Source organism: Miniopterus schreibersii (genome assembly GCF_964146895.1).
Source record: "Miniopterus schreibersii genome assembly, chromosome: 20".
Classification (NCBI taxonomy): Eukaryota; Metazoa; Chordata; class Mammalia; order Chiroptera; family Miniopteridae; genus Miniopterus; species Miniopterus schreibersii.
In genome coordinates, this window is record NC_138122.1 from 8024861 (window position 1) to 8050403 (window position 25543).

The 25543-nt window shown below is 54.2% G+C and overlaps 1 protein-coding gene across 1 annotated transcript in view; it reads right to left on the reverse strand.

Annotated features, from left to right (window-relative positions):
- Window positions 1-6633: 6633 nt before the first annotated feature.
- Window positions 6634-25543, reverse strand: part of ST14 (ST14 transmembrane serine protease matriptase) — a 33654-nt gene continuing 14744 nt past the window's right edge. The window contains exons 2-19 of the mRNA XM_081122826.1: window positions 22928-23084; window positions 22365-22492; window positions 22140-22210; window positions 21610-21767; window positions 21399-21434; window positions 20939-21179; window positions 18787-18926; window positions 18373-18470; window positions 17589-17698; window positions 17167-17297; window positions 15876-15980; window positions 15448-15558; window positions 15239-15352; window positions 14801-14923; window positions 13586-13772; window positions 8237-8511; window positions 7346-7482; window positions 6634-7273 (exon numbers count right to left, since the gene is read on the reverse strand). Coding sequence (XP_080978952.1) covers window positions 7112-7273; window positions 7346-7482; window positions 8237-8511; window positions 13586-13772; window positions 14801-14923; window positions 15239-15352; window positions 15448-15558; window positions 15876-15980; window positions 17167-17297; window positions 17589-17698; window positions 18373-18470; window positions 18787-18926; window positions 20939-21179; window positions 21399-21434; window positions 21610-21767; window positions 22140-22210; window positions 22365-22492; window positions 22928-23084 — 2484 coding nt within the window. The 3' untranslated portion in view covers window positions 6634-7111. The remainder of the gene's footprint in view (window positions 7274-7345; window positions 7483-8236; window positions 8512-13585; window positions 13773-14800; window positions 14924-15238; window positions 15353-15447; window positions 15559-15875; window positions 15981-17166; window positions 17298-17588; window positions 17699-18372; window positions 18471-18786; window positions 18927-20938; window positions 21180-21398; window positions 21435-21609; window positions 21768-22139; window positions 22211-22364; window positions 22493-22927; window positions 23085-25543) is intronic.

Consider the following 25543-nt stretch of genomic DNA (forward strand, 5'->3'; position numbering starts at 1 on the left):
TGGTACATGAATCACATGCTACATGTGCCTGGTGGGACAGTGCCTGCAAGTGCTGGCTCTGGAGCCCGATCTTAGATCCAATGGTCCTACACGGGGGACAGTTCTTCAAACTCTTGGTGCCTTGATTTTCTGTCTGTAGAATGGGACTGCTGTAGGGTGGTTGTGAATTTAAATGAAAACAAGTGACACACCTAGAACAATGTGGGGTGTCCTTCATTACACATTAGATATGTTAGACCCTTGTTCTACCATAATTTCAGTCCCAAGAGATTCAAATGTCTCAGAACCACTGGCTCGAAGATCCAATTTCCCTTGAATGTGGTGGCAGGTGCATGGAACACATACACACACACACACACACGCACGCACTCCAAGCCTGAAAGTGGAGAGCATGATTCCATCACAGAAAGGTAGAGGCCCCTAAATTAGTCTGTAGGTACCTCAGGTCCCTTGGGGAAGGAGAGGGTGCCCTGGTCCCAATCCTGTGCATGATCCAGCTCGATGCCTAAAACACACACCCTACTTCTCCCCCCAAATGTCTGTGTGTCTAAGAACACACCTGCCTATGAGTCCCAGCTGCCAGGTGTGGATGTTCAATGGGATGTTTCACACTTGCCTGCTACTCTCAGAGACAACACTCACCCAGGGGTCACCTGTGTTCTCAACCTCGAAAGCTGTCCTTGGCCCTGCCCTGGGAATGCATGTCCTCAGGTCTGAAAGCCAGTAGGTCCTGACTGCAGATTGGGGGAGGCGACTAAAGGGCCAAAGGATTGACCAGGGAAGGCTTCATGCTAGGGCCTCTTGGGTGCTCACCCAGAGGTGGGGCAACAACTCCACTGCATTACAGAGGGACAGGAAAGCAGCAGATAGCCTTCCAACAACAGCTGGACCTGGGGCCCTTCCCTGTGCCCACTCACCACCCACCCTGTCTTCCCGAGAAGGCAATGAGCAGCCCCTCACCCATGAGCGCAACATCCCACCACAGGGCTGGAAGCCTGGGAGGGAAGTCCTGCGGTGCCCCCTAGTGGTTGGATATCCCCCTCCAACCCTCATGGCTCTGGCTCTCTGGAGACTTCCAACCTGCCCTTACCCGGTTTATAAAGTCAGTCCTAGCTAACCCCAATGTCCCCATTACTCCTGCAGAATCTAGTCTGAACCAGACTCCCTGTCCACGCAGCAGAATTGAACATTCACTAAACTTTAATTTTTTAAAGATTTTTTAATTGATTTTTAGAGAGGGAGGGAGGGAGGGAGAGGGAGAGAGAAAAACATCAGTGTGAGAGCAAGACATCAACTGGCTGCTTCCTGCACGCCCTCTACTGGGGATCGAGGTGGGGAATCGAACCAGCAACCTTTTGGTGCACAGGATGATGCCTAACCAACTGAGCCACACTGGCCAGGGCAAACAGTCTCTAAACTTTAAACGTTTTTTGACTAGTGGTGGAAAAAATTAAGATACAAGGTAGTTTGGGGGGTCCAGAGAGATGGGTAGTTCGAGACCCTAGCAACAAAAAAAAGGCTAATCAAGAAAAGATCCCTCAGTGGTCATTGAGCTTGTGGAGGGAACCCAGCCAGCAGCTCTGGGTCCTTCCCTGGGAAGCCTGGGCTGCTGACATCGGCGCTCACCCGAGCTGGAGTGCCACCCCTCGGCCTCACCTGCCACCTCCTCCTCACTCTGCAGACCTCAGCGGCACCTGAGTTGCCGTGGGGTCCCATACCTGCAGGTGGAGCAACAGATCCTAGGGTCCCGTTCCCCAGGTTTGCTGAAAGGGCCTGCAGACCCCCAGAGCCCACACGACAGAGCAGCAGGTAGGGGGTTGGAAGAAGTCATTTCCATCTCCCAGCCCACTCCAGGCCTCGCTCCACCCTGTCAGAGCCTCCTCAGACCCTGCTCCCGCCCAGTTCACACCATGTGGCCACCCAGAGATGCCACATGCCTAAGGCTGCAGGACCAGCAACATCATTTTTGGACTCGGTACCAAATGAAAATGTAGGGCCCTGGTTCAAACATCATTAAGAATTTAAGGAAGCCGGGGAGAAACAAGATGGCGGCGTAGGTAACAGCTGCGCCCGCCGCATCCCCCAACCACATCAAAATTACAACTAAAACACAGAACGACCATCACTCAGAACCTCCTGAGAAGCCCCACAACCAGGGAGCTGAAGCAGCACCGAGAAAGGTGGGAGAGGAACAGACAAGGCGGATCGGGGCTGAATCACGGAGACGCCGCCGCGGGCCCACACCCGGTGCCGAGATTGAAACCCGGGAGGGAATCTCGGCGGCGGAGGTTTCCCGGAGGAGGGAGGGTCCCAGCCCCACACAGGCCCCCAGCCCAGGGCTCCAGGGCCAGGAAGAGACGTCCCCACAACTCTGGGCTGTGAACCCAGCGGGGACTGTCCCTGAGGGTCGCAGAGGCCGCGGGAGCCCCAGCAGCTCCTCTAAAGGGCCCGGCACGGACTCACTCGGACGCTCCCTCTGAGCCCAGCGCCGGGCAGCAGCCGGAAAGGACCCGGGACACTCGGGGAGGAACTGACCTGCCTGAGATCCGGGCGAGAGGAGGAGGGCGGCTTCCTCCCGGGCAGAAGGGCTGGCGGAGGCCATGGCTCCTGTGGCGAGTCCTCCCTGCACACAGCCAGCAGGCAGGCGCCCTGTTTGAATCGCCAGCACCTGACTCACACCTTTGGCCCCAGTGATTCCTGGAGGCCCCGCCCCTCCTCACCTGCAGCTCATCCAGGCCATTTCCAGGGGCTTTTCTGTGCAAGTGGCCTCTCCAGCCTCATGCTTAGGACTCTCCTAAAATCTCTCAAACAAGCAGCAGCTGCCCCCTACGGCTTGATTAGTGGCCCAAGCCTGGCCCTAGAGGCAGCCTGCATTGGCTCATAGCTTGGCCTCTCCTGGGCTCCTCCAAGCCCAGCACAAGCAGCAGCCAACTACGGTTTGCTGTGTAGCTCATGCTGGGTGGCCCTGGGCAAGGCACTGGCAGAGGCTGACTTTGCACCTCCTGGGAGGCCCCAGAGACAGTGCACCTGGTGGTCAGACTCGACCATGCTGGATTACAACCCTACCACATCCACGAGTGACACTCAAGGGGTGCACTTGGTGAACACCAAAGCCCCACTGAAGTAAATCCTGCTCCATGGGGGTGTCCCCAGGACAGCAGCTCTTTGGCTGTAGCTGCAGTTGGTCCTCACAGCTTATTGGTCTGGGGGTCAGTTCCTCCCAGGGACGCCAACAGCAACCAAGGCTCAACTACAACAGGACAGCGCACACAGCCCACACAGGGAGCACCTAGAAGGCCCAGCTCAGGTGACTGGGGAGTCTGAGCAACTGGGCCCTACAGGACACCTACTACACAAAGTCACTCTACAAATTCCAGGAGACATAGCAGCTCTACCTACTACATAGAAACAAACACCTGGAAGCAGCCAAAATGTGGAGGCAAAGAAACATGTCACAAAGGAAAACACTGAAGAAATCTCTAGAAGAGGAACTAAATGAAATAGATCCAAGCAAGCTAACAGATAGAGAGTTCGGAATAATGGTTATAAGGATGTTTAAGCAGATTGTTAGGGAAATAACTGAGAAAATCGGTAACATAATAAAGTACCAATTTGAAATGAAGGCTACAGGAACTGAAATGAAGAATAATTTACAGGGAATCAACAGTAGAGTAGGGGACGCTGAGAATCAAATTAGCAATTTGGAACATGAGGAAACAAATAACACCCAACCAGCAGAGCAAAAAGAAAAAAGAATCCAGAAATATGAAAACAGTATAAGGAGCCTCTGGGACAACTTCAAGAGGCCCAACATTAGTATTATTACTGGGGAGCCAGAAGAAGCAGAAAGAGACCAAGGAATTGAAAACCTATTTGAAAAAATAATTACAGAAAACTTCCCCTACCTGGAGAAAGAAATAGACTTTCAAGTCCAGGAAGCACAGAGGGTCCCAAAGAAGAAGAACCCAAAGAGGCCCACAGCAAGACACATCATAATTAAAATGCCAAAGGTTAAAGACAAAGAGAGAATCTTAAAAGCAGCAAGAGAAAAGCAGTTAGTTACCTACAAGGGGGCACCCATACGACTGTCAGCTGATTTCTCAACAGAAACCTTGCAGGCCAGAAGGGAGTGGCAAGAAATATTCAAAGAGATGAAAAACATGGAACTACAACCAAGATTGCTCTACCCAGCAAAGCTATCATTTAGAATTGAAGGTCAAATAAAGAGCTTCACAGATAGGAAAAAGCTAAAGGAGTTCATCACCACCAGACCAGCACTACAGGAAATGTTGAAGGGTCTTCTTTAAGAAGAAGCTAATGAACAAAAGAATCTGATGAACTAAATAGATCCAGAGACATTGAGACATGCAACAGACGATCATATTTCAGAGGAAAGAGGGAAGAGGGGTGGAGGGTGGGAAGAGGTTAACCAAAGAAGTTATATGCATATATGCACAACCCATGGACACAGTCAATAACAGGGTGAAGGCCTGGAGAGGGGGTGGGAGCAAAGTGGAGGGGGTCAGTTGCGGGAAAAAATGGTATACCTGTAATACTCAACAATAAATTTTTTAAAATAAATAAATAAATAAATAAAATAAAATACAAATATATGCAAAATAGTTCTGGCCATTAGTCCGTGCCCCAGCACTCCCCTGGATGAAGGAAAGGCAGGCTGCAGCTGGTCCAGCAGGCCTCGGGCCGCATCGCTGGAACCCTAGCCACTGCATTGGCTGCCTATCTGCACCAGTCCTCAGCAGGGAGGGGTGGACACAGACGGCTGTCACTCCATTGTCAAATAGGACTGCCAGTGTCTCCTGTCCATTAGAGCGACGAGTGACGAGCCTCAGAGCGATGAGCGTGACATCCCACTAGTTACGGGTTTTTAGCCTGTCTTATCTCCACTCAGAAGCCACACTGGGTTTCGCTCCATGGTCTTTTAAAGTCCCTGACACTTGGCTGAGTTTCCAGTCATCAAATGTTTGAGGCTCCCTGGAGCCTGACTGCGCCATAGGACACACCTCTGTCCACAGCTCCGGGCACCTGGAAGGCACTCGGAGGGCTGTCAGCCCGGGACCTGCGCGAACAGTGGCTCAGACCTGAGGTCCATTAGGATGACCTGGAGCCCAGGCTGCTGGGCTGGCCCAAGGCTCTGAGCAGGAGGTGTGGGTGGAGCGAGGCTTCGTGCCTCTGAGACTCACCAGGGGAGCCCTTGTTCCTGGCCCAGGGGCCACACTGGGAACACTGTCATAGATGGTATGCCCAGTCCCCGCACACCACCGACCACTGAGACTCCTGGGGAGGTGGGGTGGCCTTGGACCTCTACCTACATGGTTAACCCTCTTCTCAGGTGGGAAACTGAGCCTGAGAAACCATAGTAAATTGCAACAGGGGTTGTAGAGGACACCCTGCCATTAGGGGACAAAGGCACTTTCACAGGGAACTGTACTGATGAACCTGCCTGCGGTTCTAACCTGGGAAGGATGTTTGCGACACAGTGGCAGCTGGGAGCTGTGGGCAGGCACAGGCCAGGCTCGCCCCCTGAACCCCAGTGTGGGGACCCACATGTCTACACTGGGCGAAGGCCTGGCTGCCTGCGGAGCATGTGGACTTAGGAACCAGACCCCAGGGAGGCCTCTCCCTCCACGACAGCTATTCCAGACAGGATGCCATCTGCACAGGAGACTTCTGAGAGCCTATCCTCTCCTACTTCCCACACTTGGTAAGAACAGATACTCTTTCCCATCCTTGTAAGGCAAATTCAATGTGGATGCTCCCACGGGTGTCAAGATGAAACTTCTCCCTCCCTCCAGAGGGTAAAGTACTCAGACTAAAATGAAAGGGGCAGCTCACCTCCTCCAAGAAGTCTGACCAGATTGCTTCAATCACATTGTATTGTTCCTCCCTCTGATTTCCAAAACTCACAGGGGGCAAAGACCTTTCATTCGGCAAATAAGTATTAGCATCTTCTGGGAGCCAGGCCTGGGCTGGAGATACAGTGATAAGCAAAGACCACCTGACCTCTTTGAAGACATGCCATTCAATTTCTCTTCTCAGGTTGGCTGCTCTCCCCCAGCCCCAGCTTCTATAAAGCCTCAAATGTCCCTTCAAGAACTCCCGGAGCCCTCCCTAGATCCTGGACACTGTCCCTCTGGGTCACCCAAGCAAGGAGCACATTTTAAATAATTAAACTCAAAGGATTACGGATGGCACTAGAAATGTGAGAACCTGTATGCAAGGCAGCATGGCTCCTCCGAGGCCTCAGGACCCCTCGTGCCTGCATGCGTAAGCACACACACACACACACACACACACACAGGGCATCGCGTAACCACCACCCCACCTAATGGGAAGTCCTACTTCCTCCTTTCTTCCTGGGACAAAGCTTCTCCCCGCTCCTAGGGTGCCCAGGCCCAGCAGCTGTGGCAGCCCCTCCCCAGCCCTCCTAGCAGGGGACCAGGCCCTGGTCTCGGAAGCCCGAGACCCACTCGGAAGCCCACTGTGCACTGTGGCCCCACTCTCGGCCTGGATCCAGGGTCTGTACTGAGGGAAATTTAAACCCAGTTTCTCGAACTGGGGCCAGGAAGAAGGGAAGAAAGAGGGCCCATCGACTGCAGTAAGAACAAAAATACCTAAAAAGAAATAAAATATTTTACTCAAATACACACTCTGAACCCCATCCTGGCAGCTGGTAAAACAGTTCAAATCTTAGGCCTGTCTGTCTTCCAGGGTCCTCCTGGCCTGGGTTTCCTGAAGAGTGTGTCCCAGGAGCCCACAGTGCCGTCCCAGAGGCCACATTGTGGCTGGTCCTGGAGCAGACGCCTAGGATGTAGATATTCAAGGAGCCTCAGCTGCTTAAGGCTAGAGTGGCAGGCTCCGGTCTTCAGGCCTCTGCTCCCTGGGCATCGCTGGCATCCTTCCCTCCCCAACGCCCAGCCCCGCTTTGGAGGCTGCGGGAGGTGAGAGGCTCTGCAGACCAGTCAGTCCCCCATCTCCAGAGTCCTGGGGATTCGGCTCAGTCTGGGGGGGCCTGAGGCAGGGGTGCAGGTAGCGATCCTGTGTTCAGTCCGCAAGGGTGCACGCTGGGGTGACCGGTGGATGGCCCCTGTCTCTAAACCCCAGTCTGCTCTTTAATCCAGTCCCGAAACAGAGGGAGCCTTGTGTACACGCCTGGCTTGTCCCTCTGAGCACAGCCTTCGCCCCAGCTCACCACGCCGGCCTGGAAGATTCTCCCATCTTCCTCCACGCTGGACAGGGGGCCCCCGGAATCGCCCTGAGGAGAAACAAGCCCTGAGTGCCCTGCCCATCTTTCCAGGCCCACCAGGCCCTGTGCCCCGGCACCCACCTGGCAGGCATCCACGCCCCCGCTCAGGTAGCCCACACACATCATGCGCGGGGTGATCTGCTGAGGCATCAGCTTCTCGCAGGTCGTCTGGTTGATGACACGGATCTCGCCCTTCTGCAGGATCAGCACCACGGAGCCTGGGGAGAGGGCAGGACAGGCTGACCTGGGCCGGGGGGCTCCCGAGGGCCACGCCGCGTGGGGAACAGCCCCTGCAACATGCTCCCACAGGGATAACTGCACTAGCAAAACTCTGGACACAGCCCAAGCCGGCGGAGGCTGACAAATGGCTAAGTAACTGACGACACATCCACGGTCGGATACTACACAGCCACGTACAGCCGTTAGGTGGCAGGCTGGAGGGTGTGGAGCACACACCGCAGACAGCGTGCAAGACGAGAAACAGAAAGTGGAAGAAAGCACCACGCAGTGCCCAGGGGATTTGTGAAGGCAGCAGAGCCTAAGTCAGCTTATTTTCCCTTTTCCTCTCTGTAGTCCATACATTTTCAGCAGTGCACTGTATTATATCAGAACTGAGCTTTTCAATATAACAATTACCAACTATCGGCCCTCGGAGGGAGCCAGGAGAGGGGGCCAGGCTCCCACCACCGGTCCTGGCAGCACAGCTCGACAAGCCTCTCTAAATCACAGTTTCCACAACAGCGCTCTTATATTCGCTGAGTACCATCTGGGAAGGTGTTTTTATCTTCATTTTACAGGTGAAGAAACAGGCTCAGAGCTTAAGCAATTCGCCAAAGCCACTCAGTTAAGTGGCACAGCCAGGCCTTCCACCCAAAGCCCGGCCTCCCAACCCCCAGCGGTCACTGGAAGCCTCCACTTCACGCTGGACAGCCCCATCCTGCCAGGGGAGGGAGGTGGGACGGGCCAGCTCACCTCCCTCATAGGTGTGGCCCCAGCCAGTGACCCAGATGGCCTTGCCCGACGGGAAGACGTGCGAGGAGTCGGGCAGGCAGATGGGCCGCACGGTGCTACTGTACTCGACGGGCCGCTCCAGCTCCAGCAGCGCGATGTCATAGTCGAAGGTGAAGTCATTGAAGGAAGGGTGGCTGATGATGCGCTTCAGGCCGCGCTCCTGCACCCCCGAGGCGCTGCGCTTGCTTTGGTCGTGCAGGCCCAGGAAGGCCGTCCACATGGTGTGGTCAGAGTACCTGCAGAGGGAGCCAGAGAGCCACCTCAGGTGAGCACACCACCCAGCACAGAGCCACCTGCTGCACACCTGCCGCACACCTGTGCACACCTGCCACACACCTGCGCACACCTGCGCACACCGTGAGGGGAGTGGCTCCTGCTTGGCCACCGCCCTCAAGTGGAAACTACTGGGTGACTCCCACCACCTCACTCATCCCTCACTCCCTCTTAGTTTGCCTCTTTTATTTTTACCTGATTACTAAAAAAATGCCTCATTATATCTTATTAACCTCATCTCTTACAGAAGAAAAACCAGAGGACTCAGTCCAAACACTTTTCTAGCACAGTAGCATATATTCTAAGTACCCAAAGAACTGAAAAGTACATGGAACTTGATCGGCTTTGCTGCTGGTAGCAGGACCTGGGTAGCCATTCTGGAGGTGTCTCGTGTTTACTAGAGGAATGACCCATAAGGACAAGACACTGACGTTGGGGGCCAATTTCTGATGTGGGAAAGGGGGCCACGAACAAGGAGTGGGGGCAGAGGGAGAGCCGGTGCTGCTGACGCACAGAGGTAGCAGGAAAAGCTCTTGACTTCCCCCCCAAAAAGAGCCTAAGAGCAATGACATCCCCAACACCACCCCGAACTTGGTTTCTAAATCTCCTTCTCCATTAAAAGGAACCAAGGCTCCTTGGAGAAATGGTTGTTTCCAGGTCTGGAGCAAGTAAACAGTAAAGCCAACCTAGGACATTTATTTAACAGAAGTGAGCAGGTGCTCAAGCAGTGATGGAGCCAGCAGGGCAAGGCGTTCACTGGACAAGCTCAGGATCCTCGGAACAGCCAAATAAACAATAGGACTATTTACTATACATGCTGAAGAACAGAAAAGGGGGAATGAAAATCCATCCTGAGTCTAAAAAACCATCTCAATAAGACTGATGAGGGGAGGAAGCTATTCCTTACAGAAAAACACCAGCTGATAAATGCAGAAGGAAGGGTGCAATGGTAAATTGCATTTTGCACCTACCACAGCAATAAACAACACGTGCAAGAATCACTGAGAAATGGCTAAAGCCACTGGGTAAAGATTGTTGGGGAGCAATATAGTCACACTGATTCAAAGATCACCCAAGATTACGTATTCACAACCAAGGGGGAAGTACCTCTATAGTGGGGAAACCCAGGGACACCACCTCAATCGTCTTTCCTCTCAGTCAGCCCCACTGGTATCATGTGCTTCCTGAGCGCACAATATCACCCAGGTAGTGCTACCTATAAAAAATGTGTAGCCTAACTCTATTCAAGAAACAACAATCAGAAAAAAATCCAAACTGGGAGACATTCTGTAAAATAACTGGCCTGAACTTTTCAAAAATGTAATGCTAAAATAGACCAGAAATTAAAGGCCTGGGGGAGCATTTCAGATTTCTAAAAGACTAAAGAAAACGAATGACTAAATACAAAGCATAACCCTAGACTGGATCCCGGATTCAAGGGGGAAACGCTATGAAGGACAATGTTGGAAGAATCGGGGGACACCTGAAATGTGGACAGGCCTAGCTAACGCTGTCGTTTCTGGATGTGATAACCGTATTGTGGTTACAAGGATTTCCCTGTTCTTAGGAGACACAGGCGATGTCCTTAGGAAAGACGTGTCATGACGGCTGCACCCACTTCAGAGAAAGTTCAGAGAAAACTACGTGAACCTCTGGATGCACGGCTTGGTAGGGAGGGCACGTCTGCAAAGGATCTGGGCACCCCGCTTTGAGAAACCGCACTCCTGTCTCCCAGCGTCCGCCTGGAAGACCCCGGACACACGCTAAGAGGACCCGGCCACGAGCAAACTTAGTCTCAGCACTGACGCAGGCGGCCCAGTGGCCATGGGAGCAACGCGGCCGGAACTGGAGGTGCCACCCCGAGGGCAGGACACATCACACGCGGCAGCCGACCAAGCTCTGCCTCGAGAATCACTGGTTCACTACCTGCATTCCGTCTGATATTTTCAAGTTTTCCCTTTATTTTTGTTAACATTTTAAAATCTGTATGGCGTAATAATAGCTCCTTAGAGGAAGGTAAGACAGCTTCTGCTTCTGATGTGCTACCGGGGCCCCTGGGCACGAAAGCAGAGCTGGTTACTCTGTTCCGGCTCCACGCGGCTTATGTTAACAGGCTGGGGTACCGTTTGTTGTAAGATGTACGTAATCTAAAGCTAAAACAGAGTCCTTAGCAGACCAAATCTTTTGTCTAAGGTGTTCTAAGATACCTGATGTTTCAGAAAATTACTTGATATTGAAAACAAAACACGTGTGTGTGCACACGCATGTGCGCGGAGAAATAAAACAAATGTAAAATTCAACCGTCCGTGAAACAGATCAAGGGTATGAGGGTGTTCACTGTACACTTTTTCTTTCATTATACTCACAACTTTGTTGTAGGTTTGAAATTTTTTCAAAATAAAACACTAGGGAAGTGTATCTTTAGAATAGAAAATGTATGTGATCTCTAACCTCCCCGGAAAGTCGGGAGGCTACTAAAGCGCCTCACCCGAGCCCTGAGGCTCACCCTGGAGCCTGTCTCCCCGCCCCCGCCTGGGGCCCGGCCCCCACCCCCCTGCTGCCCTCTGCTGACTCGGCACCCACCCCACCCCTCCACTCTTGCTGCCCCTCCCTACAGCCTCACACCCAGACTGAAGTGCCAGCCTTCACAGCGACCTTTTGGCCTCTGGTTTCACTCTAATCTGTTGCTGCGAGATAACAAATCCCTAAGGACTGCTTCTGTGAGGACCTCTGTCTTACTCAGCAACCTAGCATGATTCCCAAGACCTAGCAGGTCACCCCCACCTCACCAACCAGGCATGCGACACCCCCATTAGTTCCGCCCTACCCCGTCTAACTTCACCATTCCTGTATCCAACCGCGTGCTCATCCACGCATCTATTTCTTTATTCAGTAACCACTGGGCATCTCTGACGTTCTAGGAATTGCACTAGACCAAGTCTTAGCATTCACAGTGAACTTGGGGGCAGACCCAGCAGAACCACCCATGGCAGCACAGTGGGGGGGGGGGTGTCCTTCAGAGGGTGGATAGGCGCTATGGGAGAGCCTGGAGCGGGAGGCGAGAGTCAGGACAGGGAGCGGGTCGTGAACCGGGCCTCTGAGATCTAACAGGACTTGGTCAAAACCTGCAGGTGGGAGGAAAGCAGCATATTCAAAGAGAGCAAAGGGAATGTTTAGGAAGCCCCCCAAACTGAACGTATGGACAGTGTGAGGCCAGGACAGGAGACTGGGGTCGAAGAGATGGGCAGGGGCCCGATGACGTGACAGGGCATTGGATTACAACCTGAAATATAAATACACACGAGTCCACAGGAATATAAAGAGATCGTCAGACAAAGGGGAGAGAAAGAACAGGTCTTCCTCACAGGGGAATCCCAAATGATGTAGAAAGGGGGGAAAGAGTTATTCCTAGGAGAGAGCTGGCAAACACCATCGTAACCAGACGACCAAAACTGACGTCACCAGCGACGTCACGTTGGTGTCATTTACCCGCTGATGTGATCAGACATTCTCCCAAATCTCGTAACCCCAGTCTTATCATGAGAACGACATCAGTCAGACCCAGATGAAGGGCCTTCTACAGGACGTCTGGCCTCCAGACTGTCACAGACCAGAGGAGACTGGGAGGCAGGACACAGGATGCAAAGTGGTGGCCAGGACTGGCTCTTGGGGCAGAAAGGACATCAGGGTAGAAACTGACGCGAGGCCAGGAGCGCCCAGATGTGGGTGAGCAGTGACAGGCCGGCAGGAGTTTCTCATGTTGACGAACACCCCACCCCTCCCCCAGTTAACAGCAAGGGAAAGTGGGCGAGGGGTACCAGGATTCCGCACTATCTTTGCAACTTACCCATACTCCAAAATAAAGTTTGTTTTAAAACATTCTTAAGCAAGTTCCCATCACCCCAAAAAGAAAGAAAGTCATTTCTGCCCAGGGTCAAGTTGGAGTGAAGTTGACAAAACGGGAAGAGGAAGGACAGTAGGGTTGTTCGAGGCCACACTGTAGCAGCCCTGCAGCCCTGACCCCACTCCCTCCGGACCTTTGCCATCACCGCCCTCACCCATGCCCACGTGTCACGTCTGACCACGCCCACATCTCTGCCTGAGCCAACACGGTGCCAAAGGCCTTGTCTCTCCCGGGGGCATGTGGCAGCTCTCCCCTCCCTGCAGGGGGCGCTGTGGCAGCCTGGGGCCCCTTGTTGAGCGTGGGAACCCCCAAAATGTTGGCTCCCCTGTGCCCCCCTCCAGGAGCAAGCTGTCCCCTTAGACTCCCTCCAAAGCCAATTGCCAGAGGGCCTGAGTGGGCTGGGCTGCAACACAAACAGCCCAGCCCTGGGTCAGGCCATCTGCCCACCCCATCCTCAGACACCAGCACAACCCTAGTGACTGTCCCTGTGCCAGGCTCGAGTCTGCCCTGGACCTGAGGTTATGACGTGCTGAGCACCTACTGTGTGCAGACACAGAGCTCTGTACTTCAGGTATGTCGTCATATTTAACTCTGACAATTCTAAGGATATGAATTCACAGTGTCACCAGAGCCCCTGAAAAGGCTGAGGCCGAGGAAGTGTGAATACCTTGCCACAGTCACCTGGCCAGCCAGCGCTGCGCTGTCACCACAAGGCTGGTCTGCACAAGTCCCGAGGGGTCCCACTAGTGCGCAACTAACCATGGAGACTGGAATCCACACTCCTGGGTCCAAGTCTCGCTCTGCCACTTAGTAACTGGGCAACTCGAGCAAATGTCCTTACCTACGTAGGTCCCTGAACCTACGTTTCTGTAAAATGCGGACATAAGCAGACCTGCCTAACCGGCTGTTAGGAAGACACTTAGACGGTGCTGGACTGAGAGGGAGCCTCTGAGAGCCACCTATTTTCATTATCATTGTTAGCAGCCCATCCTGGGGTGTCTGCAGCCCTCCAGCCCTGGCCCGGCCCCAGTGCCATGCCACCTTGGGCGACTCACAGACACAGAGGCTTTCCAACCCCGAACACACAGACGAGGGTCTCGAAGGAGCCCCCAGCTGCCCGCCCAGTGGCTCACTTGAATCCTCGGTCGTCGGCGAAGCAGTGAGCTGCGGACACCATCCAGCTGGGAGAGATGAGAGAAGCCCCGCACAGGTGGCCCTGGCCCAGCGCGTGGAGGCTCACCTGCCAGGGCCACTCGCCTTCGTCTGCATCCTTGCCTCCGACCACCCGCGACTGCCTGCTGAACGCCCGCAGCCCGCAGTCTGGGAGGGCAGAGAACCCGAAGGAAGAACAGCGAGTTAAGGTGGGGTGACAGCTCCAGGCCCCACACCAGGCCCAGTGAGAGGGGTGTGGGGCGGTCACCTTGCAGTGGGCACCGCACTGCTGGTGCGACTGTGGCGTGAGGGACTCCTACGAGCAAGTAAGTCTGAGCCTCAGACCCTCTCACTTCCGCCCGGCCCCTGATCCCAAGCTCAAAACCCTCCCCCTCCCCCTTTCCCCTCCTGCACAAATGCATTTGGGCGCCTCCAGACACCTGCTGGTTTGCTTAGATCTACCAGGGGTGTCATTTGCCTAGATTTCCTTGTCAAATGCTGAAAGACACAGCTCTCAGAGAATAGCGGGTGGATGACATGAAGTCACAGAGCAGCTGCGGCTACGCTCAACTTTAACCTGGGGCCAGAACTTCTGAAACACACATTAAAGCATGGGGTGGGTGCGGGCAAAACCCCAGGGCGGGCTCCCTGAGCTGTGCCCCGCCCCGCCCGGGGCAGGATGGGAAAGCCTGGGCTTGCTATTCCCCTGTGGCTGGGTCTAGAAGCAGGGGCCAGCCCGGCCAACATGGCTCAGCATTTGAGCGTCGACCTAGGATCCAGGAGATCACGGCTCTGTTCCCGGTCAGGGCACATGCCTGGGTTTTGGGCTCGATCCCCAGCAGGGGGCATGCAGGAGGCAGCCAATCAATGACTCTCTCATCACTGATGTTCCTATCTTTCTCTCCCTCTCCCTTCCTCTCTCTAAAATCAATAAAAATATATATTAAGAAAATAATAGAAGCAGGGGCCAGCCCAGCACCCCCACCAGGACCACTGACGAGCTGGTGGCCCTGGGCCTTGCCTCCGGGACCAGAGCACGCCCTTGTGTCAATCAACAAGTCGGCAAGGTCGTCCTTCCTCCAGGCCACCACACCCTCTCACCAGGCAAACATGGGCGAGGGAGGCCCTGGAGAGCTTCCACCTCTGTCTGTGCCCGCACAGCGAGCCTGCACCCTCAGGGCGGCGGCCCTGCTCACCGCAGTTCTTCTCGTCTGAGCCGTCGCTGCAATCTTTCTTCCCGTCACACTCAGGGTTGCTCTTGCTCACACAGAGCCCGTTCTGGCAGCGGTAGGTGTGTTTGGTGCAGGTGACAACAGCCACTGAACCAGGAGGAAGACACGGGAGAAAATCAGTCCCTCTGCTCACTCCATCAGAAGCCTGACCATCCATCTACCTGTGCCCCTCACTCAGGCCCGCCACACCCACCCACACCACAGCCCACTGTCCTTCCAGCCCTGCCAAAGGTTCTCACTTCTAGAAGGTTCTCCCCCTGTGGAAGCCCTTTCTCATCAACGTCACACAAAGTGGTTTGTGTTTATTAAACTCTGCACATGCTGCATATGAGTGTGCTCGTGGCTGCCTTCTCAGTGCCCGAGGAAAAGCCCCCGAAGGGTAATGGGCTGGCCAGGCCTTACCACTGCTGCATGTGGCCTCATCGGACCCGTCCCCACAGTTGTTCTTCCCGTCGCACCGCTGGCTCTCCGGGATGCACCTCCCATTGCCACACTTGAAGGTCTTGGCCGGACAACCTGGGAAGCACACGGCGCTCAGCAAGGGCCCAAAGTCCCAGCTGTGCAGGCTGCAGGGAGCTGGGTAGCCCCCCTCCTCCCCCACAAGCACTCACTACAGTCCAGCTCATCGCTGTTGTCCCCACAGTCGTTCACAGTGTCACACACCCAGTAGAGGGGTTTGCAGAACTTGTTCTTGCACGTGAACTGGTAGGTGGCGTTGCATTCTGGAGGGTCGAGGGCAGCAGTCAGCTGGTGGGGCTCGGTGGGATGCGAGCCCCCAGCCCCACTCATCACCACTGCCTCCCTGGGAAGCTGCCTGGGGACACAGTCTCCTCTGGAGAGCGTGTTCCGGTGCCTTGTGTCACTGGTTACAGAAGCTGATTTTAGCACCAAGTCCCCAAAAGGGAGAGTGAGGGAGGGGCTAAATGTCTACACAGGGGTGGGCACAACCTCCCGCCACCTTGGACCACAGACTCAGCTGGCAGGTGCCAGGACACCGCAAGGAAGGACAGGAGAGGACGGCGGCCACAGCCCTACTCACGGCAGTTGAGCTCGTCGCTGTAGTCGGCACAGTCGGCCCAGCCATCGCAGCGCAGCGCGTTCCCAATGCAACGCCCCGTGTTACACATGAACTTCCCTGGGCACGCTGCAGGGAGAGCACAGGCCTGAGGGGCCGCCACCACCCCTGCCTCCCACAGGGGCTCCCTGCCTAGCCTCCCCTCCTCGGAGCCAACCACACTGAGGACTAAAGAGAAAACTCGCCAGTTCAGCCCTCAGTAGAGAGGCACAGGCTGCCACTGGCACCCCAGGTCGAGGTCCGGGCCCACCAAGCCCTGGCAAGGGGGTTTTTACAGCCAAAGCGAGAAGGCTGGCCTGGGGTCCCTCCCAACTGCCAGTGACCCAACCCCGGGAAGCTCCGGGCAGAGGAGAGAGGGGCTGGCTGGGTGTGTGCTCAGCTCTGCTGCCCAGTGACCTTGGCCGGCCACGTCCCCCAAGTGCCAGGCACCCTAGAGCGACACGGAGCAACAGCGGCTCTGCAGCTCGAGAATGTGTGTGTCCCACCCAGGTGTCCAACAGCATCACCACGTTTCCCTAATCAAGGTATTTCCCACATTTCTATGTTCCTGGAATTGGAAGGTGTCTGACATCTGATGTCATCAGGCAGGTGGCAAGGTTGAGAGGGGGCCGTTGTCGCTTTCTCTGCATAGGGAGCTTACTCACTTATCGAAGGGGTTTGCTCATCTAATTACACTCTTGGTGGTGAGCCATGCAGTAAAATTTTAACTTAAATTTGGGTTCCTGCATATAGTTAAAATGTCGCCCTAAAGGTTATTCTTTGATGAAGGGTTGAAACAAAAAACCTGTATATATGGAAGAACTGCTATTCACACAGGAGTGAAATTAAAGGCGACAGAAACCGCCAGGCTCTTAGGGAAAGATCACAGAATTGTCAAAGGCAATTCTAGGTAGTGTGGTGTTCGTGCCCCAGAATTTCCTAATGTGTCTCAAAATTATGCTTTTCATTGTAAAGGTGCCAAAAGGCCACTAAGACAAGCACTGATTATCGAAGTCACAGTGACGCAGACCCGAAGGGGCAGGTGGTCTAAAGGCGCTCAGGGTCCTCAGGCTCAGGGGCCACACCTGGGCAGAGGGCGTGGCGTGCGCCCCTGTTCAGAGGCCTTTTTCCCCTCAGAAGGCTGCTTGGGGATACGCAGCTTTCACTCTCTCGTGTCTCAGAATCAGGAGGGCACAGTGCTAAGAAGATGCAGCACAGAGAGTGCATCTCGGTCCTTCCCACAAGCCAGGCTCCCCCTTCTAAAGAAGTCACTCACGGTCACTGGAGTCATAAGACATGTACTCGGCCAGGAAGCCCGTGTCAGTGTAGGACTGATCCGAATGGAAGTGTACAGTGATCCTGTTGCTCTTGCTGGCGACCACAAACTGGGGCTTCTCTCCGCAGTACCTGGAGGAGGCCAACAGTAGGAGGACCCAGCCTCGGGTTTGGGCGCCCCTCTCCCATTGGCTCCAGGCCAGCTGCCCCACTCCCCGGCCTCCCCCCCCCAGTCTCTAGCCTGCTCCCACACTCCCCAGCCAGCCTTCCTCTCCCAGGCCAGTTCTCCTTCTCCTGGGCCAGTTCCCCCTCTCCCCGCCTGCTCCCCCAGTCTCTAGCCTGCTCCCACACTCCCTGAACTGCTCCCCCAGTCGCTAGCCCGCTCCCACACTCCCCGGCCGATCCCCTCTCCCTGGCACTCACTTCTCCCCGTTGACCTCCACAAAGTCCTTGAGGCACTTGTCCACGGGCAGATTGGGCTCCCACAGGTAGAAGACTTTGAAGGACACCTTCACGTTTCGGTTGCTGGGCACCTGTGGAGAGAGATGCTGCTGGTTCCCTGCTGCTCTTTCCCTCTTTCCCAAACCCGAGGGCATCAGTGGTGGCCATGGGGCTGGGGGAGTTGGGCAGGGAGCAGCTGCTGTGTTTCTGCTCTCGGGGCCCGCGTGGGCAACATGCCCCACAGAGCAGGAGGGGTCAGGGCGGTATTTGAAGAACTTCAGCCTCAGGGGCAAGAGGCTGTTACATCGCTAAAGAAGGCTAGCCAGTCCTCCCGACATCATCAAAGGAAGGAAAAGGAGAGGATCTGTGACTGGGAGGGCGTGAGCAGCAGTCCTGTCGGTGGGACAAGGTGGGACTCTTGTCCCACGGCGATTCACCAAGTGCTCTCTTTGGGGCACAAGCACACTGCCACCTTGTCCCCACCACACCTCTGGGAGCAGCCACCAGCCTTCCCGCATCACCCAGAGCAAGCTGAGCTCTGCCCATGGGCCCTCGGTCAGCCACAAGGAGCTGGGACTTGAGTCTGGGTCTGCCTGACACTGCAGCAGGTCAGCCCCGCAGGACCCTGCCCACCCGCGGGAGTCAGACCTGCAGCCTCATCAAGGTTGCTAAGGAGCTCATGGCCCTTCTGCCCTTCTCACCTCTCTGTCTCTCCCCACCTCTCTCACCTATCCCCGTGACCCCTCCCTCCCCCCACAGCTCCTACCTCGATGTCCCAAGTGCAGTTGATGTTGGGAGGGTAGTGGCCCGGATAGTAGGGGCTGTTAAATGTCCCACGGGCTTCACGTAAGTAGCCTCCACAGCCTGAGAGGAAAGAGAAAGAGCATGAGGACTGAGGCCAGGTGGGGGGTGGGGGGGCCAGGCGGAGGGGCCAGAGGAGCCGCCTGAGGCCAAGCCAGGGCTCCTCTCGGGCTGCAGGGGGCTGCAGGCCTGGGCACCGGGAGGCTGCACAGCCAGCTGCGGAAGCCCCAGCGCTGGAGGCTGACTACGTTAGGGAGGACTCCAGACACAGGCGAGGGGCAAATGGCCCTGTGACTTAAGTTGCCAACCTCTGTCCCAGACCTGGCTGGCCAACGACTAGCTACTGTCCCCTCCTCCGCCCGCCTCTGCCCCTCCTTACTGCTCATCTTGGGCAACTGGAAGAATAAGGCCTCAAAGCCAGGATGTCGCCGCTCGGTGTTGGTTATCAGCGTGACGAGCAGGACATTCTGGGAGGAGAGGAAGGTCAGGTTGTAGGAGGGGGGGTAGCTGCCACACAGCCTGTGGGGGCAAAAGGGGCGGGCATTAGCGAGAGCAAACGGAAGCCAAGCAGAGGGGGCCCAACGACCCATCCCTGAGCCTGGTTCGGTCCACAAAGGGCCAAGGGTGGGGTTCAAAAGCCCTGCCCCACCAAACCAGAGACCTAAGTACGAATTTAGTTTAAAATAGCAAAACTTCAGAAACATTGGCTGACTAACATTAGAGGATTCATTAAGTCAACTACAGGCTAAATAATAATAATTGCAATAGTAACAGCACGAACAGTTAACACTTATTAAGAACATGCCAGGCCCTGTTCTTCGTGCCTGTATATCTATTAACTCAGGTAGCTTCATGACAACTCTATGAAGTAGAGACAATTAGACCCATTTTACAGATGAGGACACTGAGGCATGGAGAAGTGAAATAACAAGCCCATGATTCCGCAGTCAGTAATACTGTGTCAGGGCTGAAATTCAAACCCAGATCGGGCTCCAGAGCCCACAGGGCCAATGTCCTGCTGCTTCTCAACTACACCACGTCTGTCCCCAGTGAAAAAGGACCATTAGAGACTGAATTACTGATCTGGAAAGACCATCACAATAAAGTGATGGGGCAAAAGTCGGTTTAAAATTGTGATACATGAAACAGTTTATTCTTGTGTTATTTATTAATTGTATTATTTTCCTTACAAACAACTGTACACCTACTGTTGCCCCACCCTGTATACTTCATTTTTATTTTTATTGTTCTATGTTTTCCCTTTATTTTATACTTTATTTTTTAGCTATATTATCCTATATTTAAGTATAATCATAAACACATAAATATACAGCAGAAGTGTCTGCAAGAATATACATCACAAAATTAGCAGACTGTTTCAAGAAAGTAAAATTATGAATGATGTTTGTTCTCTTTACACATGTCTGTTTTCACTTTTTCCTTTCAGGAGACGTATTTATTTGTGGTACAATTAATAAAGCAGAGAGGAAAAGAATCCTGCAAAAAACGGCATGTAGACAGAAGTCCTGACTGTTAAGCTGTGGCAGCAGGTGGGTCTATCTTGGTTTTGGCTTGAATTTTAGCCCTTTATTAATCATGAAACGTCTGCCCAGCCCATTTCCACCGGCAGAGCTGGGGAGGGGCAGTTCGCCCCACCCGCAGGGCCTCTGAAGGCAGCGCCTTCCCGACATGCAGCTGGCTGGGGTGGCGTTCATCTCGCACCCCGACCTCCTAGGCACGTACAGTATGCCTTCTGATTTCCCGTAATCCTGATGCTTTCTCACCTGGGGCCTTCCTGACTCTGGAGAGACTGCCCTCCCTGGGTTAGATAATTTCTAGAGACAGTAGAGACACAGCCAAGGCCAAGCCTTTCACATGCAAACCAACCAATCCAGAGCCCACCCAAACCACCTCTTCCCTGGGGCTCTTACACTCCAGGCCACCACCCACCTGCCCTAATCTCCCACAACTGACTGGCACCAGCCCATGAGAGACAGCCCCCTAGGCCCCAGAGCCCACTGGAATTATTCTAACTACCTCCCCTGCCTTGCCTTGACTTTCCTGCAGAAACAACTAAACAGCCTCGCCTCTGTTTTCCACCAGTGTCCTCTGCCTCCTGACCCACCCTGGTGCTTCTCCAGGTGGCCCCCTCCTCTTGGGAACTGTGGGTAGCAAACTATCTTTTCAATGGCAGCGTCTCCTGATCTGTCAGCCTCAACAAAACCGTGTTTTACAGCAGCAGGCCGCACCTGTGCTCTGGCAGGTAAGGGAGAACACCCTGCTTACTGGTGTCTGGGGACCAATGAGCCCTCCTCACCACTGCCAAGGCAGAGGAGTCACCTCCGAGACGCTCTGCTGGAACTCATGCTGAGGATGGCACCTCACTGGTCCTGTGCTGCCTGCAAGTTTGCAGCGGCCTGTGGCCAAGAGTCACACACTGTCTCCAACCTACGCTGCAACTCGTTCCAGAGGCCCAGCCACCAGGCAGCTGCCGAGCTCCCACAGCCCACCTCTGTTCCCGGGACACTCACTGCACCACAGTACGGGGTTCCACGGGGCTCAGGGTGTCATATACAATGACCCGGTCATTGCCACGGCTGTCACAGGCAGCAACATCAAAGCTTCGGAAGGTGAGGCCCAGCACGGAGTTGGCGTCCCCCCGCAGGGTCCACTGGCAGCGGGCAAAGGCTGGGTAGGGGCTGTCAGGAAAGCCAGGTGTGCTGAAGCGAGTGATCTCCCCCCAACGGGCGTGCAGGGCGAATCTGCACCTGTCTGTGGGACACAGAGCATGGGGAGCAGAGCTGGGCAAATCTGGGCAGAGCCAGCAGGGCGAGCAGCCAGAGCCCTGCAGGAGGTGCCCCAGGGCCGGGGCTTCTCCTGGCCTGGGACAGGCGAAGGGATGTGCTGGCTACCACCAATGCGTGACTTCGGGGGACCCGTGCATTGAAGGGGCCACATCCCACATCCCCCCTCGGAGGGCACGATACTCACTGTCCTGGGTGGTCTGTACTGTTCTGGGGTCGGTGGCTGAAAAACAAGCGGGAGCACGAAGGGTTTACAGGTCTGGCCGTTTCCTTATGCCCTAGGGAGGCGCCGCCAGGGCGCGTCTTCTCTTCCCGCACAGGGGCCCTAGCTCCCTGCCGCGGTGCCCCTGCTCCACCCCAGGCAGGCCCCCAATGGCCACCCCGGTGCCCACACTCACGGAAGGCCACCACCGAGGTCAGCACGAAGGAGTGCAGGGTGCGGGTGCGGGGCGGCAGCCGGATGGCGCGCTCCTTGGCCATGGCGCGCTCGGCCTCCTCTGCCAGGTGGCTGGGGATGCTGAACTCCGACCAGTAGTAGGCGATGATGCTGCCTTCGCTGCGGAGAGGGGCCAGGGTGAGGCGCGGGCGGCCCTGGGCACCCGCCTGTCCCCACTCTCCGAGATCCCGGGTGCAGACCCAAACCCGAATTTGGAAAAATAACAAAGCAGCACTACACTCCTGAGCGGCTTATGTGGCAGGTGCGATGCAAAGCTTGCCACCTGCCCGGGCACCCTTCGTCATGGCAACACCGCCCAGACGGAAGCTGAGTCACGGGCGTGAAGGACAGACCAGGACGGGCCCCTTGGCTCCCCAAGCCAGGATCTCCTGGCTGCATCACCATGCAGGCTACCAGGCACTTGTCCTTCTGTGACAACACACCCATCCCATTCCCAGCACTCCCCCCACCCCGCCTCTCCCCAGCACCCACCTGAAGGCAGTCACTGTCGACTCCTTGTGGTAGGGACCCAAGACAGGGATCTCACTGTACAGCAGCTTCAGCTACACAGGAAGGAGAGGAGGCTCAGACAGGCCGGAACACAGGAGGGCCCCTGCCCCAGCCCACACCGCTCCCTCCCTCCTGGGACCTGGGTGCCCACACCAACCCAGGGAGCAGACAGCAGGGACAGGGCTCAGGCCCAGGAGCTGGACTCACCGCCTCCTTCACTTTGATGGCCAGCTCTGCAAATTCAGTGGAGTTTGGGTTCTCATAAGCATCCAGAAAGTTCTCATTTGTGATCCTCAGGTAGCCATTGAAGACCTTCTGGACCCTCACATCCCGGTCTGTGCAAGACCAGAGAAGAACAGTCAGGGGAAGTGACATCACCCCTGTCCCGTCCCCCCGTCCACAAGCTGCCCTCAGCAGCCCCAGGGGAGTTACGATGGGGGGTGTGGAGCCGGTGGGCCAGGTCTCTGCTGGGTCCACACCATGCTCAGACCCAGGAGCATGAAAAGCAACAAAACTGACAAACACCGGAGGGAGGGCCAGTGGACATATGAGCCCCACGGGTCAGCTCTGACCAATTCCTCACCCACCCCCCGCTATAGCCTGAAAGAGAAAAGGGGAGACAGGGTCTTAGACCCCTCCTCAACTACCCCCACCGCACCTCCATTCTCTCTCTCGTGTCCATAAGAGGTGGGCCCTGGGTCTGTCCCTGGAGGGAGGAGGTGGAGCCTCCCCCACGTCGCCCTCCCCAGACCTCCCCCAGCTTTACTCACACTGGAAGTGCCACACCAGTAAGCCAGCCGTGAGAGACAGCAGGAAGATGGCAAGCACAATCGCCAGCACCACCCAGGGCCTGAGGCCTCCTTTCTCAACCTTCTTGGTGTTGTTGACAGGCAGGAACTCCAGGCCTTCCTCAAAGCCATTCATGCTCTGGACAGAGAAAGGCGCAGCAGCTCAGGAACTCTCTCGCACCTCAGAGCCCATCTAAACCCAGCCCCAGCTCTCCGCTGACATGAATCATCTTTGATGCAGGCAGATGCCCAGGTGTGGGTGGGCCCAGCCCAGGGCCATGGGTGCAAGCTCCTGAAGGCAGCCCCTCCCCCAGCCACCACAGCCCCAGGCCCCACCGGTCCCCTGCACCAGAGCCTGGGCGCAGCACGTAAGTTGTACACCCTACCCAGCGGCCTTGCTTCGCCAATGTTTAACCAAAGCAAAAAGGCAGTAAACCCGGGCAGCTCTGCTGAGCCACTGGGGAGCAAGCCGCCCTGCTTTTAGCCTTAGGTGTCCGAGTGCAGGATTTCAAGGTGAGGTGAGGTCACATCTCTACTGGAATCCACACTCGTGCTCAGACCCCAGAGCAGGAAAAGCAACAAAACTTCCCACAAACAGGATGGCAGCTTCCCCAGTGCCTCCCCGTCAAGGGGCATCAGGAAGGGGTCATGAATGTGGGCGGGGCAGGCGCGGGGTCAGCAAGCCACGGCGGTAGAACTTTTCCAACACGTGCTATCCGCCTGCCCTCAGTCCTACAGAGGGGCTGTGCGTCATGAAACTTAAAGGTATATAAGCTTAACTACCTCATATCCACTGCAAAAGGAATTGTAATAAAAGCAAGAGCCCACATCCCAAATTCCACAGATGTGGCCATTTTAAAGTTTCCAGAAGTGTTTCTTCTGGTGTTAACCTCCTAGCTCTAAACAACGTGCTCAAACTGACATTTCTTGGTTTGTCACATTTAAACATTATCTGTGAAAGATTCTTCCCACTCATGCCACTTGGATACTTTTTTTAATGTTTTCATTGATTTTTTAGAGAGGAAGTGAGAGAGAGAGAGAGAAACATCTGTGAGAGAAACAGCAACCAGCTGCCTCCTGCACACCCGCACCAGAGGCTGAGCCCACAACACCAGCATGTGCCCTGGCAGGGAATGGAACCGGCGACCTCTCGGTGCATGGGACAACACTCAATCCACTAAGCCACACTGGTCGGGCTGGATACTTTTATCTCTAATTTTTTAGTTTCCTAATTGGTTGTATTTGTGACTTTATCTAAAATCTCACACAGAAACACACCCTACCGCTAACCTTACCATGGTAATCAGATTGCAGTCTATAAATGTATCAAATCAACATGCTGTACACCTTAAACTTACACAATATTATATGTCAATTATATCTCAATAAAAATAAAATTTAAAAAAGAAACCTCAGAGGCAACTACTTAAAATGCTTTCATACTGCTTGTTCTGGAATTTATCTCCATATTTCTAAATAACATGCCAATACCACTATCTCTTGATTCATCTATTTAAAATATAGTCAACTGACTTTCTATTATGATAATGTGGATTTTAAGGTCCTCCTTTGCTGTCTCTCACCCAATCTCCCAACAGATACTGGGCTAAAGCTCTAAAAAATTATATCCAGCCTGGCTAGCGTGGCTCAGTGGGTGAGCATCGACCTAAAATCCAGGAGATCTCGGTTCAATTCCCAGTCAGGGAACATGCTTGGGTTTTGGGATCAATCCCCAGCAAGGGGCATGCAGGGGGCATGCAGGAGGCAGCCGATCAATGACTCTCATCATTGATGTTTCTATCTCTCTTTCTCCCTCTCCCTTCCTCTTTCTGAAATGAATAAAAACATATTTTAAAAAAATAATTTAAAAATAAATAATTATATCCAAATAAATAAATAAACAAATAAATAAATAATTATATCCATACTCTATGTTTTCATTATTAGTCTTTGAAAATACTGGTCACTATTGTTTCCTTCCCAATACAACTATAGATTGGTTTTCCCGCTGCAAATACTCTTTTACTTGGGTTTCTTTTTAACATACACCCAAGTCTTTCCACAAAATTTAAGAACTCTGTAATACTCTTCTAATCTCCCACATATCGCCTGCCAAATAACCTCTCACTTCATTTTCTTCCTAGGGCCTCCCTCCTACAACCCTTTGACCTGTCCCATAGCTGTTGTCTGGAACTTCCTTCACCATCACCCTTCATCTCCCTATTATGTTAAAACCCCTGTTTCCTGGATTCTATGTCTTCATCTCTCTCGGATTACTTCATTTTGGTGGAACATATACTTCAGTAGCTTCCGGAGAAATGGGAGATTTTGCATATCTCTGAAAGTACCTTAATGTTAAACTCACATTTGTTGATAGTTTGGCTGGGTACAGAACTACAGGTTTCAAATAATTTTCATTTAGAAACTTGAAGGCTCCAGTGTTTTTTAGCTTCTAATTTGACTTTTGAGAAATATGATAACAGTACGCATCCATTATTTTTTATTCATGATTTTTCATCTTTCTCTGAAAGCCTTGAGGACGTGGTTTGATTTGGGTTTTTAAATTCCATGAACTGGGCTCTTTACCTGCCCTTTGAA